Genomic DNA, 16,047 nt, shown 5'->3' with positions numbered 1-16,047 from the left:
ATACGCTCAAATTCAATTCTGATTAATTTTCATTGGGGCTGATCGTTTCGCTGCAAGTTGTCATAGTATTATTTATTTATTAATACCTTAGATTTTCTTGACAATTAACCAATTTTTAATCATTAAACTTAATAATATTTAATGCTACTGTACTTTCTATTATTATTTATTATTAATTTATTTATTCGTTCATCTTGTATGTAATCGTCCTCCGTTCTTTTCCCTTTACCGCTGGCTTGCGCGCGATGATTTCCACTAAAAGCTTGCTTGGAAATCTCGATCACCGACATACGCCCTGAGAATGCTTATAGGAGCTATCGAGGCGAAAGAAGTGGGGGGAAAGTAATATCCCGAGAACGAAAACGCAAGGCTTATTGTCATGAAAATGCAAATGCACCGTTGACAAAACCAACCACACGATTATCACGACTACTACCATAATAGGTAGGCAATGAACACTTCGTTCAGCAAATGGGTCCAACACGAATCGACTTTTCGAGGCTTCTTCGGCCGTTTTCGGGCCAGTTAGTGCTGATTATATATCATACTCTAGTTTATGTTCGCTTTACGTATGGCAGTGTCTCTAAGCTATTCCGTCTTTTTAAGAAGCGCATCGATATTGGGATGCCGCCTTCGCCAGTAATTTTCCTGAGCTTGTCGTTCGATCTCCGCTGCCTTGAGCAAAAAGTTTCGATAATTCAGTCTGGAACTAGGAGAAGCTGACTCGATGGCATCTTCAGGCTTAGCGGTGACCGGAGAATTGCCAATTGACGTGGCTGTTTGCTTCTTGGGGGTTACTCCCTCAACAAGGCGTAGAAAATAACGGTAGCAATCCTCATCGCTGTAAAAGTAATACGGAGTATGCCATTGCCCATGATTAAACAAATATTGGTTCATGTTGTATGTGATGATCCTCCATTCTTTCCCTTCTACTGCCGGTTTACGTGTGATGACATCCACTAAAAGCTCGGTCCTAAAATTTCGACGACTGACTAGCTTTGGATTACCATCACCTAATATTATTAACAATACTACAAGAGAAAGATAAGCGTAGTATGCAGAATTGAAAACACAAGCTTCGTTGTCATTAAAAAATATAATTAATAAAACCAAAACCCCTATTACCAGGGACAAAATCATGACTGGTGTATAGCGAGCGATTTCATAGATCCAATAACTCAAGTACGAACGGAATATGTCCTTAGGAAGAGCCACATTTTTCTCAATTAAATGTGCACTAGGTTCGTTGAGTGTATCTAACTTGACGTCGGTACTTTCTAGAGGGGTCTGCATGACCAATATATACCTTGTATCGTCTATGACTATAGTATTCCTGATTGTCTCTGTGCCATTGCATACTGATCAAATGTTTTAATAACGCAGGACCCTTTTCACGATTGTTTTTCATCTCTAGAGGCATTTTCAATATTGCATTTTGCGAAGTGATGTATAATGAAAATGTGGTAATAAGGCAGTGAGCTACTTTGTCACAACAAAGTACGAGAACAGATGAGGTTCCGTGGTGTTTTTGGGGCAACTGCATTATTTGGAGCGCCGTATATATTTATATCCTATTACAAAAAATCATAAATGACACTAAATTTGACACCTACTAGTGTCGTCAATCGAGAAGTAGATCCTTTGTCAAGTTGTGTGCTAGTGTCTCCCGTCTTCTGTCTAAAAAAACTCATCGACACCAGGATACTCTTGTCGCCAATATTCCTTTTGAAATTGTTGTTCGATTTCGGCTGCCTTGGTGAGGAGCTTTATAAAGTTCGGTCCGGCACTAAAACTAGAAGACTCAGCGGCTTCGTTTGGTGTGCCAGCGGTTTCGTCATTTGATTGTGCGTCTTTAACATTGCTGGCTGACGATTCCTTTTGCTTCTTGAAAGTTCTTCCCTTAATAAGACTTAGAAAATAACGGTGGCAATCTTCATCACGGTAAAAGTAGTAGGGAGTGTTCCATAAATCGTTATCAAATAAATACTGGTTCATCTTGTATGTAATTGTCCTCCATTCTTTCCCCTTTACCGTAGGTTTCCGTGTGATAATTTCCATCAGTAGCTTACATTTGAAATCTTCATCACTGATCTGTGGTCCAAACCTGAGTATTAGAACTATCACTAAAATGCCAGAGAATATGAGGAGAAACCCTACAGAAACCCCAACGCAATTTTCGTTATCATGAAAAAGAATAATTATTGAGATTAAAACCCCAATTACTAGAGACAAAAGCATGACCGGTGTACAGTGAGCTGCTTCATATATCCAATAACTCAAGTACGAATGGAATATGTCCTTAGGAAGAGCCACATTTTCCTCGATTAAATATGCACCGGGTTCGTCGAGAGAATCCGACTTGGCGTTGGTATTTTCTGAAGGGGTTTGCATGTTGAATTGATATCTTGTCTTGTGTAAGGTTATTATATGGTTTTGGAGGTTGTTATGCTGATTCGAATTACGACTTGATCTTGATACTAATTGAGCTTTGACGAAATATTTTAGCAATTCAGAACCCCTTTCATATTCTTTTTCTTCTTTTCATTTTTAGAGGCGTTATTTCACTAATAGGTACAGCCTCCGAAATAATACGTAATTGAAGATATGATAATAACAGTACGAGCCTTTTACAGGGCCATTATGATCATGAGTGAGATCCAGAAAAGCACATTGCATGGCAGTCGGATGTTGAGAATTGGGGGAATTTTGAGATAATTGTTGGGATTCCATTGTTGATAAAGGCTATAATATTAGGTATACCTAATATACTAGAAGTTCTCCTCGAGGATATAGGAATCCTCAAAATGGAATCTATATTTCTACATACTAATATCACGATTATTCCTCATTCCGTTTTATATGTTTCATTATCCTATTACATTATCAATCCTTGCACTTCAGCTTCCTCTAACATCGATGACAGCTTCTCATAACTTATGTCATCATCTTAACACCGTATATGATAATATATTGATAATATAACTATTAGTTGATAGACGATAGTGGATTTTTATTCCAACAATCTCAACATTCACCCATTTCTCACATTTATCTCAAAATCCACCCATTTCTCAATAATATATATGGTAAGTAACCAGTTGTCAAAACAGTTTATCAGATTAATTCACGGAATGTTACTTATCTTATATATTATATAAAATATGAATCATACTAAGTGGTGGAAGCGCGGAATCTCGGATCTAAACTAATTGTTCAGGCATTTATACTTTTGGGTAGTTCAGCTAGGGAAGGCCGGGTTTTATCTCATGTTGTTCGTTTTGATATAAGGTTGTTTCATATGTGTTGTATGAACGTTTAGGATGACGTATTGTCATACTGACATATCTCATTTTGAGATACAACATTTTCAGTTAATTTGTTTCCGATATAGTGTAACGGCTATCACATCACGCTTTCACCGTGGAGACCGGGGTTCGACTCCCCGTATCGGAGTATTTTTTTGAAAGTTTTTTTTCACGTTAGTTCCGTGAAGAAAATTTTTTTTCTTCATTTCGGAGAAAAAACAAGGAAGGAGAAAGATTTAAGAGTGATAGCTAGATCATGTATTCCTTAATACGAAGGAGAGACCTGGATTTTTCTCATATTATTATGTCTCACTGCCTACTTAACAAAGACATTTACCTTTGAACTGCAATTAAAGTAAAGTAAAAAAATTAAGAATAAAAAGAAAAATGGGTGCTTGGTTATTTATCCTTGCTGTTGTTGTCAACTGTATCAATTTGTTTGGCCAAGTGCATTTCACAATACTATACGCTGATTTAGAAGCTGACTATATCAATCCAATTGAATTATGTTCTAAAGTTAACAAGTTAATTACCCCTGAAGCCGCCTTGCATGGTGCTTTGTCATTACTATTCTTACTGAACGGTTACTGGTTTGTATTTTTATTGAACTTACCAGTTCTAGCTTACAATCTAAACAAGATCTACAATAAAGTTCAACTTTTGGATGCTACCGAAATATTCAGAACTTTAGGCAAACATAAAAGGGAGAGTTTCCTAAAGTTAGGTTTCCACTTATTGATGTTCTTCTTCTACTTGTACAGAATGATCATGGCTTTGATTGCTGAAAGTGGTGATGACTTCTAATCCAACAAGACATTGAAATCCAAAGAAGACTGAAGGGCCAAGAATAATAGACATACTTAATGGCCGCCCATAGATTGGAGGAAAACTGAAGATAAAAAAGATAAATACACAGAATGTATTAATTCGTGCTTCCCTTTTTTCCTTTTTTGCTTTTTTTCTCAATTGTCGGTGGGAGTTATCAATTTTTTTCGTTATTACCAGCATCTATTAAAGTAAAATACCGGTGAATATCGGTAAATAATAGGTTACTGTATAAATGTACATATAAATATTTGTATAGTTAGTATGCCATACAAAATAAAAAAAAAAAAAAAAAAAAACTAAAAGGTTGAGAACTTAAGGGTGAGCATGACTGTGAAATTTTGAAGAGATGCAGTAAGCCATCCCATATCTATTGCTCCAGGGCCCAGAAAAAAAAAATAAAAAATAGAACTTAAGTTGAAACTTAGTGCAAAAGATATATAATGAAAAAAGATAACCAAATCTGAATCTAAATGAAAATGAAAATTTCTATACATAAATAACGAAGAATAAAATACTAAAATGAAAAAAATAAATAAAAAAGGTAAATCGTAATAAGAGAAAAAAAAAGGAAAAATGTCAAAACGTAATCATGAAAAAAAAAAATTCAATTGATTTTTTTTTTTTTAATTTATGATTTTTCAATTTTTTTTTATGGTAGTTGCAGTTTTGTTATTGTAATGTGATACTTAAAAGAACTTACCAGTTTCGTAGATTTCACCTCTCTTACTAGCCATTCTAATAGCAGAGTTCTTACTTTCCTTGATAACAGCCACTCTCATATCAGCCAAGACATTTTGAGCGGCATTTGAGTGACGGTAGACACCACCACTGAAAGCCTTGGTAGCGTCCTTACCTAATGCAGTTTTAATTAAAGTTTCACCACCTGGATGTTCAGAGATATAACCAGATACGTCGTGAACAATACCAGAAATGATAACCAAACCCTTGTTTTCCTTAGACTTAGCCAAGAAGGTTTGTTTGTCCCACATTGGCAAATCAGTCAAAACTGGACCCCAGTTAATCTTAGCCTTCTTTTTATTGATCTTCTTTTGTTCTTGTTGAATCAAGGCTTCTTCAATAGCATTTTGAGAGAATTTCTTCAAGTCGTATGCTAGACCAACTAAAGAAGTCAAATAGATGATAACCTTAGTTGGGTCGTATTGGTACCACTTAATAGCGTTTCTGTAATCAGTTGGGAATTCGTGGTGGAAGTTATGGTAACCTTCACCGAAAGTAACAATGGCAGTAATCCAGTTGTCACGAGGGGTTCTTCTGTCATCGAATGGTTGGGTACCGATGTAATGAGCCAAGGAGTTAATGCAAAAGGTAGCTTGTTGAATGACAAAGACACGAATAAAACCGGCATAGATCAAACCACCCATATAGTCGTTGAAAAAGTAACCACAGATAAGAGTTGGAATGACGAAAGCGGTTAACAACATCAACAAGATGTAGTGTCTGTGTTGGAATCTAATGGTCCAATCATCAGTCATATCGGTAATATCAGCTCTAGCCTTGTATTTTGGATTTGGCTTCAAAAGCATCCATCCCATGTGGGAGTACCATAGACCTCTACGAGCGTCATAAGGATCTCTCAAGGTATCAGTGTAACGATGGTGAATTCTGTGAGAGTGGCCCCACCATTTAGCGGACCCTTCAACGGAAGCACAACCGAAGATAGCGTAGAATAATCTCAATGGCCAGTGAGCGGAGTAAGATCTGTGAGACCATAATCTATGGTAACCGGCAGTAATAGAAACACCACCGACAGCGTAGTAGAAAACGGAGAAAAGGAAAACGTTTAAATGCAAAGGCACTTTACCAGAGAGAGCAAAGTACCAACCAATCATTGGCATACCACAAACAAGAACCATGTTCAACCAGTTCAAATGTTGGTGCCAGTTATTCAAAGTCCATGGTTGTTCGGAGATGTGAATTTTAGTTTTAGCTTCTTCTTTTTCTTGGTTGTCCTTTTCTAGCAGACGATCCAAATTGGACTTCTTTTCGTTTCCCTTCTTGTCGAATTCCACGGAAACCATTTCCTTGGAGCCCATTAAAGAACCAAAACCGTTGACAATTCTTGGTGCTTTCTTATTCAAACCAGTAGCCAAAATATTAGCTTCCGTTAAGTCGACTTCGTCGACAATGCCACTGCTGGCAGAGTCATCCTTTGGAAATTGGTCGTCAATCAATTCAATAGTAGTTCCAGAAGTTGGCATCTTTGTTGTAATGTTTTAGTGCTGTTTATAATATGATCACCACAACTATCTATTACTATGATGTTCTATTCTACGTAATACAAAATATAAACGGAAACAGAAGTAGGAAAGATGGAAATAGAACAATAAATGAATCAAGATCTGCCCCCATATATATATGTATATGCTGATTTGCAAGACTCGATGAGCCAGGAGCCGATGATTTGCTGCATATATTGTTAACTACTATTATTTCCACCTTTGTGTGCCATCCCCATAGCCGTAACAATAGGGATAGGTGTGTCTGAGTGAGCAAGACTCGTAGAAGCACACCTGGTTGGGCACTAGATAAGGTTTGTTGAGTGTTCAACGTCCGAAAGAAAGCTGCCGACTATGCGAAGAGAACCTTAAGCCGTTATTACCTCTGCCTGTCACAGGCGATGTGATGCTAACGAACAGCACCAGAGCCAAGCCAACTGGGGCGGTCTGCAGAGAAGGCTGGGATACCCGAAATAGCTCGCTCAACAGCTTTTTTTCTTCTACGGAAGCCCACCAGATAAGCGCCTTTGTTGGGCCCGCTAACCCCGGGACATGCCCGGGCTCGGAGTTAGTTTTTGGCCACCGGGCGCCCGAAAAATGCTTCAGAAAAGAGCCATAGTCACGGAGAATCTTGACGTGCATAATGATTAGATATGACACCCTCATTCTCATTTGGATTTATTATCACGTGATGGTATAACCCGGACTGGAACTACATATCCGCTAATCCTTGACTTATTTCCATGTGTCATTTATTTTTTTTTTTTTTTTTTTTCCTTTTTTTTTTCCGCCCGGCAAATGAAATGAAAAATGGGTGATGGAGAAACCATGAGGTTTTTGAGAAATTTCACAGATGACTATAAACTTAGCGATATCATCTCGTACAGAAAAGTAACCAAACCTGCAAACGAAAAGCTTACTTTTGTTAAAAGCGTATCAAGCTAGCGATACGAATACCTCAGAACATCATCTTTTCAGCAAGACCCACCCAATGCCTCAAAATACAAGACACACGTCCATCGTAGAAATGCTTTCTACCCCACCTCAATTACCGAATTCCACAGATTTAAATAGTTTGAGCGAACAGACAGACAAGAACACTGAAGCAAACAAAAGCGACACAGAATCACTACATAAATCTATTTCGAAATCGTCATCTTCATCTTCTCTCTCCACGCTGGATAACACGGAATACTCAAACAATAATGGCAACTCCTTGTCCACCTTGAATTCACAGAATCTGTTATCTGTTCATAGGCAGGAGTGGCAACACACTCCTCTGTCAAATTTGGTGGAACAGAACAAATTGATTTTCATCAGAGGTTCTATTTCCGTAGAGGAAGCATTCAACACGCTGGTCAAGCACCAGCTAACGTCTTTGCCTGTGGAGAATTTTCCGGGAGACATGAATTGTTTAACATTCGACTATAATGATCTCAATGCGTACCTTCTTCTTGTATTAAACAGGATCAAGGTGAGCAACGACAAGATAACCTCAGACTGCCAGAATGGTAAGTCCGTGCCCGTGGGCGAGATAGTAAAGTTGACACCTAAGAATCCATTCTACAAATTGCCCGAAACGGAAAACTTATCGACGGTAATAGGCATACTAGGCTCAGGTGTGCATCGTGTTGCCATCACGAACGTGGAAATGACACAGATTAAAGGTATACTTTCCCAACGTCGATTGATTAAGTATCTGTGGGAGAATGCGAGATCATTTCCCAACTTGAAGCCTCTCTTGGACTCTTCCCTGGAGGAGCTGAATATTGGTGTACTAAATGCAGCCCGTGATAAACCTACATTCAAGCAGTCACGTGTCATATCCATCCAAGGTGACGAGCATCTAATTATGGCTCTGCATAAAATGTATGTCGAAAGAATCTCTTCCATTGCGGTAGTTGACCCGCAGGGAAACTTGATTGGTAATATTTCAGTAACAGACGTCAAACACGTCACCAGAACTTCACAATATCCTTTATTACACAATACATGTCGTCATTTTGTCTCGGTTATTTTGAATTTAAGGGGCCTAGAGACCGGTAAGGACTCATTTCCTATTTTCCATGTGTATCCAACAAGTTCCCTGGCAAGAACGTTTGCCAAATTGGTCGCTACCAAATCTCACAGATTATGGATAGTACAACCAAATGACAATCAACCAACAGCATCTTCCGAAAAATCCTCATCTCCATCACCAAGTACTCCACCCGTAACGACATTGCCATCGCTTGCGTCGTCATACCATTCGAACACGCAATCTTCCAGGATGGCCAACTCTCCTGTTCTAAAATCTTCAGATACATCAAACAATAAAATAAATGTAAATATAAATTTGAGTGGTCCCTCACCTTCTCAACCACAGTCTCCATCGGCCACAATGCCACCACCTCAAAGTCCAAGTAATTGTCCCGCATCTCCAACTCCAGCACATTTCGAAAAGGAGTATAGAACAGGTAAATTGATAGGTGTTGTGTCATTGACTGACATATTAAGTGTTTTGGCAAGAAAACAAACGCATCATAAGGAAATTGATCCGCAGATGGCAAGAAAGCAAAGAGGGCATATAGGCTGAAACAAACCAGACGAAAAAAACTGGCTTCATTTAACTACATATACATATATAAGGGTTTTTCTGATTTTTATTTTATCCCAATAAAGTTTGATTTTTTTTTTTTTACTTTTATTATGCACTGGGGCGAGGTTTTTAGGCCCTTTCTTTTCTTAGAGGAAATATATACACATGTTCTCGCTAAAATCAGTTAAAAGGTCCGATTGAGATGGTACTGTCAAATGTTAAAATCTTCAGATTAAAATCGCATAGAGCCTTCAGAATCGGTCCCATGATTAAAGCAGTCGCAGGAAATCTTTTGGTAAAGAGATTTTATCAACCAAAATTAGAAAGAATTCCACCGGCTTCACTGCTTTTGAAGCAGAAAATACGGTTAGCTCAAAATGGCAGTACTACATCTACAGAAAACCCCATTTCCTTCTCACAGACCATGTCCGAGATATTTAGCGTCTTGCAGCCAAGTGCACCAGATCTAGATGAAGACGAAACAAGTGGTTTGAAACGCGATCATTTATTAACTGAGCGTCTAAACAACGGCGAGCTTGGTGTCATTATGAACAAATTCTTCAATCCGTCTTCGACACATAACAATCAGTTGATAGATACGAATATATTACTTCAGAATTTTCCTAAGTTAAGTGGTAATGACTTAGATTTATTGGATTTTGCCATAAATGAGAAAATGCGAGGAAACTGGAATGATCTAAAGCAAGATTTCATTCAGTTGTGGTACTACAAGTCATTTGGCTTTCTTGGACCTCGAACTCAATTTGTCCTGACAAACTCTTCTCCGTCAGTTAGGTCCCAATTCTTGAAACTTCCATTCATCGAATATAATTGGTTTCTCCTACAAAATAACAAAAACGCAAATATACTACCTGCTGATGTGCAAAACGTGGTCAAGGTGTTTCATCTTGATGATAAAAGGTTTACTTGGAAGAGCATAGATCCATTCAGCAAAGCTATAATTTCATTCGTCGTTTTTGTTTCCATATATGTGTGGTTGGATGAAAGTGCAAAACAAAAAACGAAGGAGCTGCCCGCACAGAAGAGTACTGTAATATCAGAATAAAAAAAAATGGGGTCACTCTTCATTCTTGCAGTTAAAAGTGCCACTCACTCATGATTTTTTTTTTTCCTGTTTTTTTGATTTTTTTTATATATTATACATTAAGTTATCTAAGTAAATATATTCTTTCTACTCTAAATAAGTATTCCTTGAATCAAACACAAAAGATACGGGTATCGGCAGTTATAACCGATAACAAATTGTCCTTATTTCTCATTTCACGTTATTTTCTCCAAAGAAATTTATGGTAGAGCAGTGTTTCTTTTTAGTATATTATTTATATGCAATGTTTCTATCATTATTAAATTTTCTTTACGGTATAAAGTAGAAGATGGAGGAATAGAAAGCAAACGGATCGATAGAGAAAGAAACTCACGATGAAGCCCTATATTTGATTGAACAAAAAGGTAATCGAATTCATAATATCGGCTCGGCATTCATCATTAAGATTCTTTTGATTTTTCTCAGTCTGCTTCGTCGTCGTCGTCGTCGTCATCATCATCATCATCATCGTCCATATCGTCCATATCATCCTCCCAAGATTTCTCTACCGTCTCCTTAACTCTTTTGACGTACTGTGATTTATGATCTTTGAATAATGTTGCAGCTTCAACGTTTGCTGGCGAAGCTGGATTTGGATCGTTGAATAAACTTTGAATGGATGTCAATATGGATGCGACATCATATGTTGGAGTCCATCTGTTCTGCAAAATATCCAAACAAATTTCACCATTTGCATAGACATTGGGATGAAACATTTCACTCAAAAATTTGACATGCGGTGGCTTATTGGGATATTCTTCATCAAACTCCAACAATAACCTAAAAGTTCCGTCTTCATATGGAGTATCGGCTGGCCCGATAATCATGGCGTTCCATACCATGACGTTATCAGGTAATGGTGAAGCAGATACACCCGGTGGGGCATCTTCCTTCATACGTTTAAAATCTCTCATCAACCTTCTTCTAGCTGGTGTGGACATGACGCTTTATCTTTTAGTCTCTGTCTGCCTAAAAATAATCTTTGGAATTCGATCTTCGTTGATTTTCCACTCTACTATTTATGTCATCAACTCTGCAACTTGATAGTTCTTTCCTTTTTTTCTCTTACACATTCCATTCGCTTTCATTTTTATTTTTCCAGCTTTCTACTCCGGCTACCCGGAGGTGCCTTTTTGTATATACATACACTAATCCGGGAAATGTAGTCACCATACTAATATTCCGAATATGTATTTGTTCCTTGGTATATAGTGTAAGCATGGTTAGCTCACACTTTATCTAATTGTAGTTTCTTCGTATGCTTCATCAAGTTGCCTAATTTTAATACAACATCGGTACCATATCCAGGCATTGAATGCAATGAAAGGTCGCCGTTCCAATATTCAGCATACACTTTACACATGGCTAACCCAATCCCAAGCTTGTATCTAAAAGACCGCTTTAACAATTCAATTAGGGGAGTTTCATATTTGATGTGCCCATTTATGATGCTAGGATAACTCATTGGTTCTAGCGACGTGTGCATGTACGGTTTTAATGTTATTGACTGCAATGACTTCAGTTTGGAGTTATATTTAGTATGGGAATGTACTTCGTCATAAATAGATACTGTTTGTAAACCAGGTAACTTGTGAAAATTATTTAGGGATTCTTGAGCCCTTTCTTTCGATTTACCGAATGACCATAGATTTTCATCATCATGGAGGACGCCCCCAGCTTTATCTGAAATTCTAAACAAATAGGATTCATCGTTACTTACTACAGTTACTATGATTGGTTCCGGCTTTTCTAATCCCTTACGAATATAGTGTTTCATGGTTGCTTCGTAAGTATTTCGAAGGATCTCCCCTAACAAATACTTCAAATGTGTAGGCAAAAAGTAAAAGCTTAGTTGAGTGTCACCTTCGATAATAAATTCTGGCATGGGAATGTCTTTAAAGTACATATCTTGGATAAATTTTTGAGATTCCTCACTGGCTTCCAATAAATATTTTTTAGCGCTACATTCTTGAAAAATATCACCCAATACCAAGGTATTTTCCTCCTTACCACTAGTGTAGTTGGCTGTGATACTGACGTGTTCCTCTACAATCAATCTTCTTGATATTCGAGCTCTTAACAGATCAGATAGTAGTTGGTCCATTTTTTCACGAGGATAAAGATCCAAAATTGTACATTCTAAAGCCCCCATTATCAAATGTGGTAAGTTTAGAGTATTGAAGCCTTCTAGCATATTTTTGATAAAATCTGCAAATTGAGAAGCGTCCTCTAAAGTTCTTATAGTCGGATATTTTCTAAAGCTTTCAAAAATATTGTAATATGACTCATAAACTTGAACAAAATGGAAGTTGTTCACAACATTAAATGGAAGTTGTTGCAATTGATTTAATTTATGCGCGATCCTAATTACCAGTTCTTCTTTTACAAATTTCCCGGAATTGATGATCTTGGTTCTGGTCAGCTTGGTAGAATCGTCATAATATTGCGCTAACTGCGTTAATGATACTGGATTTGGACTTCGTTTTAAGTAATTTTCTACTAATACCGTTCTATTATGATAGTAATGCTGCGGATTGATATATTCGGAATTTGAAGGGTATGCCTTCATGGTTTCCATGATGTAAGGTGCCAATTCTTCATTTACGGGACCAATGCAGTATTTCGTGAAATCAGGGATCTGCGAGATATTAGATGTCCTGAGAAAGTGCCGGTATCTTATGCAATTAATTTGATACTTAGACATAATTACAGAACTATTTATCCATTGACCAATCTCTCACGATCTTCATCTTTTACGTACTTTCTGGGTTCCAATGCAAGTATCCCATCCCTTCCCTTTTTATTCCTTGACGATCGGGCGATGAAATCTGAAAAAAATGAAAGTTTGGATGACTCAAAACATAGTGTTTCCCTTTAATAGAATAATTCGATTTACTCGGGAACAAAAGAGAAGAGCAACTAATTTACTATGTAGTTTACGAGCGTATGTTCATCTCTTCTATATATTCTCCCAGAGTATTATTGGAAATGTTGATGAATGCTAATTCAGGCTCACCTTCTCCTTGAAATGATTCGGAGATTTCTTTATTGATGAGTGTTAACAGACCCAAATCCCATTTGTTCCTTAAACTAACAAAAAATTTCATATATGTTAGTACCAAGAGTAAATCACCTTGCGTTCTTTTCTTTTGCTTGGCGGCAGAAAAACATATTAAAGCAATGCTATGAATGGAAGCCATGCGATCTTCATTAATAGTGATGTAAGGTCTTGGAGGTAGAGTTGGCATTATCGGTACACTATTAGCGGTATTCCCAGGATTCTGTTGTTCGATTAAACCGACAGTTTCGTCACGATTAGCAGCCTCAGGAGATCTAATCATCATATCTCTTAGAATGTCAAGAACAGCAATCTTTGCAGTTATATATGGACAATGTAGTAGAGTTTCAAAGATGAACGTAAAAGATGTGCTTTCGGGCATGAGATAGAGTAACCTCCTCAGAAGAGTAATTTCGGTCAACTTAGTGTCGTTATTAGATTCATTGCAAGTTTTCATCAGTAACATCTGCAAAAAGGCCGTGGTAATGTGCCCTGGAAGTTCTTGTAAGGCACACTTTATTTTCTCTGTGGAAGTCTCGGTTGTGGATACCCATAGCCAGTAGCGTACTGAACTTTCCAAAAACTTATTTTCGTATATTTCTGAAAATAAAGAAGCTGTCGTACACCGTAGATAGAGGTAAATTGCGCTTTGGATATCAATTTGCGGCAATAAGTGAGTACCATTTTTAGAATAATGTATTGCAGATAGAATCACAACTCCATATTGGTCCAGCTCTAAGTTCTTTTCGTCAGCTAGTTTCTTGATTTGATATGCGTAAGATACCTCATATACTAGTTGGTTAATTTCTTCTTTGAATTCGGGCGTGGAAGCGGCCGGGTTCATGAGAAGAGAGTTATAGATGCTTCTTGATTCTACCAGGCACTTTTCTAAAAGTTCTTTCATGTGGACATCCAATGATGTGACATACTCGTAGTATTGGTGGCATATCTGTAAAACTGAAGCATCGATTTCATTTTCATCTGTTTTTTTATGCATCAATGTTTTGAAATATATCTTGTCAATATTACCTGGATGATTTTTTAGGCAGTTGCTAATCACGAATACGCTCAGATTAGCCAGTAGTTTTTTCTGTAAGGCAGATTCATCATCATGAATTTTTTCAAGATCGTTTGTACTAATACCATCGGTCAGACTAGCAGATGGTTGAGCTGGAGAGTAATTAGTACAAAAATTGTACACTATGCGCAAAATAAAGTGTGGATCATCCATAGCCTGAACGTTGGTTGTTACATACTTAATAATTGCAGAAGTTACCATGGCTAGAAATTTAGATGGATATAAAGTGTCCACACGTTTCAACAATAAACTCATAAATTCAAAGAGAACGTAAATTTTCAAATTTGGAATGAATTCTACTGTATTTTTGGCCATATAGTGCCCAATCTCCGGAGTGATAACTGACAGCTCATCAGTAATGTTTGACGCATCATTTCTATTGGAGTCATTTAAATCTTCATTCTCTTCATCGGAGTCGCCAGTTTCAGTTAAGACTATATGGAGTGTTGACACCAATTCGCAAGCGGTCAACAAGCATTCTTTCGGATTTCCATTGATGGCTAGCTCATTGAAGCATTCCATCACACTAGAAACAAGGGGACTAAAAACTAGATGTATATTGACATTGATGTTTTTGCGTGAGAAAAACTGCAATAAACCCTTTGGCAGATCCCAGCCAATTTCCTTTAAGGTAACTGGATTATCCTTAAGTATTTTCAATAGGGCATCCAAATAACGTTCCTTTTCTTTTATAGACTTTCCAGAGTTCACCTGCTCGTTGTACATATCAATGATTGTTACAAGTGAGACAAAATCATCCTTCTCCTCTTGGAAAGCCCTGACAAGGCTTTTACAAATTGTTTCAATTGACTCACCCATACTTTCTGAGCCCTTCCTCTTGACGGTGAGTTCTTTTAGCCTTTTAGACCCAGGATAATATGTATTTTCCTTTATTCTTAGATGAGAGGTTTTTGGACCTCAGCGCAAGTTAGTTTCACAGCGAAACGAAGGAAAAAAGAATAATAATTACAAACAAACGCCAAAATCAAACGCGATAAAGAAAGATAGGCTAAGTAATCTGGACTGGTGACTCAAGTATTACTAAAGAAGATAATTTGAAACTTGAACAAGTCTTCAATATGAGTGAGCAAAGCCAATTAGATGATTCGACTATAGACAAACTGATTCCACAGATTTTCAATGAGATGAGATCTAACCTCAATAACACGACCAATAAATTTCCAAAAAGCACAGGAGGTGGAGCAAGCGATAATATTTCGGCTAACAGCAATTCTATAAGATCGTTTAATTCAATCACAACGCAATCCTTACTCAAAGAATCAGAATCGTTAGATAAAATAACAGCAATGATAAAAAATGTTACGGCCGCATTAAAAAATAACTTGCCAGTATACGTTAATCAAGTACATGAGGTATGTAAATCTACGAATTCCATTTTAGATTCATGGATCAACATTCATTCTCAAGCTGGTTATATTCATAAATTGATGAGCGATCAAACCTATTTAAAGCTAATTAATGATAGACTGCACAATGAAAATGTAAACACAAATGATGAAGATGGGAGTACTTTACACAACGTGATAGCGTTGAAAAAGAAGGAGATCTTGGATTTGAGACAAAAATTAGAAAATAGGAAGGGTGAAAAGGATGCTGCACCAGCAAAGCCACCAAATCAAGGCTTAAATCCAAGGTACGGTGTGCAATCTGGTAGAAGGCCCGTTCCTTCGGCAGGAATTTCAAATAACGGAAGAGTAAGAAAGACCCATGTTCCTGCCTCGAAAAGACCTAGTGGTATACCAAGAGTAACTAACAGGTGGACTAAGCCCACTGCTAGCAGCTCAAGGAAGATGTTTCGCTAAAAGATGCTTTCGGGAATGTATCTAGGATTTATTGT

General features: G+C 37.4%; 10 protein-coding genes and 1 non-coding gene across 11 annotated transcripts, besides 2 other annotated features; 5 read left to right on the top strand and 6 right to left on the bottom strand.

Annotated features, from left to right (window-relative positions):
- Window positions 1-588: 588 nt before the first annotated feature.
- On the bottom strand, window positions 589-1,293 carry MST27 (DUP240 family protein MST27; the record flags this gene model as incomplete). The annotated part of the gene is made up of 1 exon (NM_001180916.1): window positions 589-1,293. The coding sequence occupies one exon, from the start codon at window positions 1,291-1,293 to the stop codon at window positions 589-591; it is 705 nt and encodes a 234-aa protein (NP_011464.1).
- A 384-nt stretch (window positions 1,294-1,677) lies between these two features.
- PRM8 (pheromone-regulated DUP240 family protein PRM8) lies at window positions 1,678-2,391 on the bottom strand (the record flags this gene model as incomplete). The annotated part of the gene is made up of 1 exon (NM_001180918.1): window positions 1,678-2,391. One exon carries the CDS (start codon window positions 2,389-2,391, stop codon window positions 1,678-1,680), a length of 714 nt encoding a protein of 237 aa, NP_011462.1.
- A 298-nt stretch (window positions 2,392-2,689) lies between these two features.
- Window positions 2,690-3,021: a long terminal repeat (Ty1 LTR).
- A 64-nt stretch (window positions 3,022-3,085) lies between these two features.
- Window positions 3,086-3,364: a long terminal repeat (Ty3 LTR).
- A 17-nt stretch (window positions 3,365-3,381) lies between these two features.
- YNCG0016C lies at window positions 3,382-3,453 on the top strand. The gene has a single exon. It is a non-coding gene; the product is annotated as a tRNA-Glu (tRNA).
- Window positions 3,454-3,692: 239 nt separating this feature from the next.
- On the top strand, window positions 3,693-4,109 carry ERV14 (cornichon family protein; the record flags this gene model as incomplete). The annotated part of the gene is made up of 1 exon (NM_001180919.1): window positions 3,693-4,109. The coding sequence occupies one exon, from the start codon at window positions 3,693-3,695 to the stop codon at window positions 4,107-4,109; it is 417 nt and encodes a 138-aa protein (NP_011461.1).
- A 710-nt stretch (window positions 4,110-4,819) lies between these two features.
- OLE1 (stearoyl-CoA 9-desaturase) lies at window positions 4,820-6,352 on the bottom strand (the record flags this gene model as incomplete). The annotated part of the gene is made up of 1 exon (NM_001180920.3): window positions 4,820-6,352. The coding sequence occupies one exon, from the start codon at window positions 6,350-6,352 to the stop codon at window positions 4,820-4,822; it is 1,533 nt and encodes a 510-aa protein (NP_011460.3).
- A 1,009-nt stretch (window positions 6,353-7,361) lies between these two features.
- On the top strand, window positions 7,362-8,945 carry SDS23 (Sds23p; the record flags this gene model as incomplete). Its single annotated transcript, NM_001180921.2, has 1 exon — window positions 7,362-8,945. One exon carries the CDS (start codon window positions 7,362-7,364, stop codon window positions 8,943-8,945), a length of 1,584 nt encoding a protein of 527 aa, NP_011459.2.
- Window positions 8,946-9,150: 205 nt separating this feature from the next.
- GEP7 (Gep7p) lies at window positions 9,151-10,014 on the top strand (the record flags this gene model as incomplete). The annotated part of the gene is made up of 1 exon (NM_001180922.1): window positions 9,151-10,014. One exon carries the CDS (start codon window positions 9,151-9,153, stop codon window positions 10,012-10,014), a length of 864 nt encoding a protein of 287 aa, NP_011458.1.
- Window positions 10,015-10,475: 461 nt separating this feature from the next.
- On the bottom strand, window positions 10,476-10,994 carry RAD6 (E2 ubiquitin-conjugating protein RAD6; the record flags this gene model as incomplete). Its single annotated transcript, NM_001180923.1, has 1 exon — window positions 10,476-10,994. One exon carries the CDS (start codon window positions 10,992-10,994, stop codon window positions 10,476-10,478), a length of 519 nt encoding a protein of 172 aa, NP_011457.1.
- A 287-nt stretch (window positions 10,995-11,281) lies between these two features.
- On the bottom strand, window positions 11,282-12,757 carry PKP2 (protein kinase PKP2; the record flags this gene model as incomplete). The annotated part of the gene is made up of 1 exon (NM_001180924.4): window positions 11,282-12,757. One exon carries the CDS (start codon window positions 12,755-12,757, stop codon window positions 11,282-11,284), a length of 1,476 nt encoding a protein of 491 aa, NP_011456.5.
- Window positions 12,758-12,989: 232 nt separating this feature from the next.
- Window positions 12,990-14,915, bottom strand: YBP2 (Ybp2p; the record flags this gene model as incomplete). The annotated part of the gene is made up of 1 exon (NM_001180925.1): window positions 12,990-14,915. One exon carries the CDS (start codon window positions 14,913-14,915, stop codon window positions 12,990-12,992), a length of 1,926 nt encoding a protein of 641 aa, NP_011455.1.
- Window positions 14,916-15,268: 353 nt separating this feature from the next.
- DUO1 (Duo1p) lies at window positions 15,269-16,012 on the top strand (the record flags this gene model as incomplete). Its single annotated transcript, NM_001180926.1, has 1 exon — window positions 15,269-16,012. The coding sequence occupies one exon, from the start codon at window positions 15,269-15,271 to the stop codon at window positions 16,010-16,012; it is 744 nt and encodes a 247-aa protein (NP_011454.1).
- Window positions 16,013-16,047: the final 35 nt, after the last annotated feature.

This window comes from Saccharomyces cerevisiae, chromosome VII (assembly GCF_000146045.2).
Source record: "Saccharomyces cerevisiae S288C chromosome VII, complete sequence".
Lineage (NCBI taxonomy): Eukaryota > Fungi > Ascomycota > Saccharomycetes > Saccharomycetales > Saccharomycetaceae > Saccharomyces > Saccharomyces cerevisiae.
The sequence above is the reverse complement of the archived record's forward strand: the minus strand, read 5'-3'. Positions and strand labels throughout refer to the sequence as shown.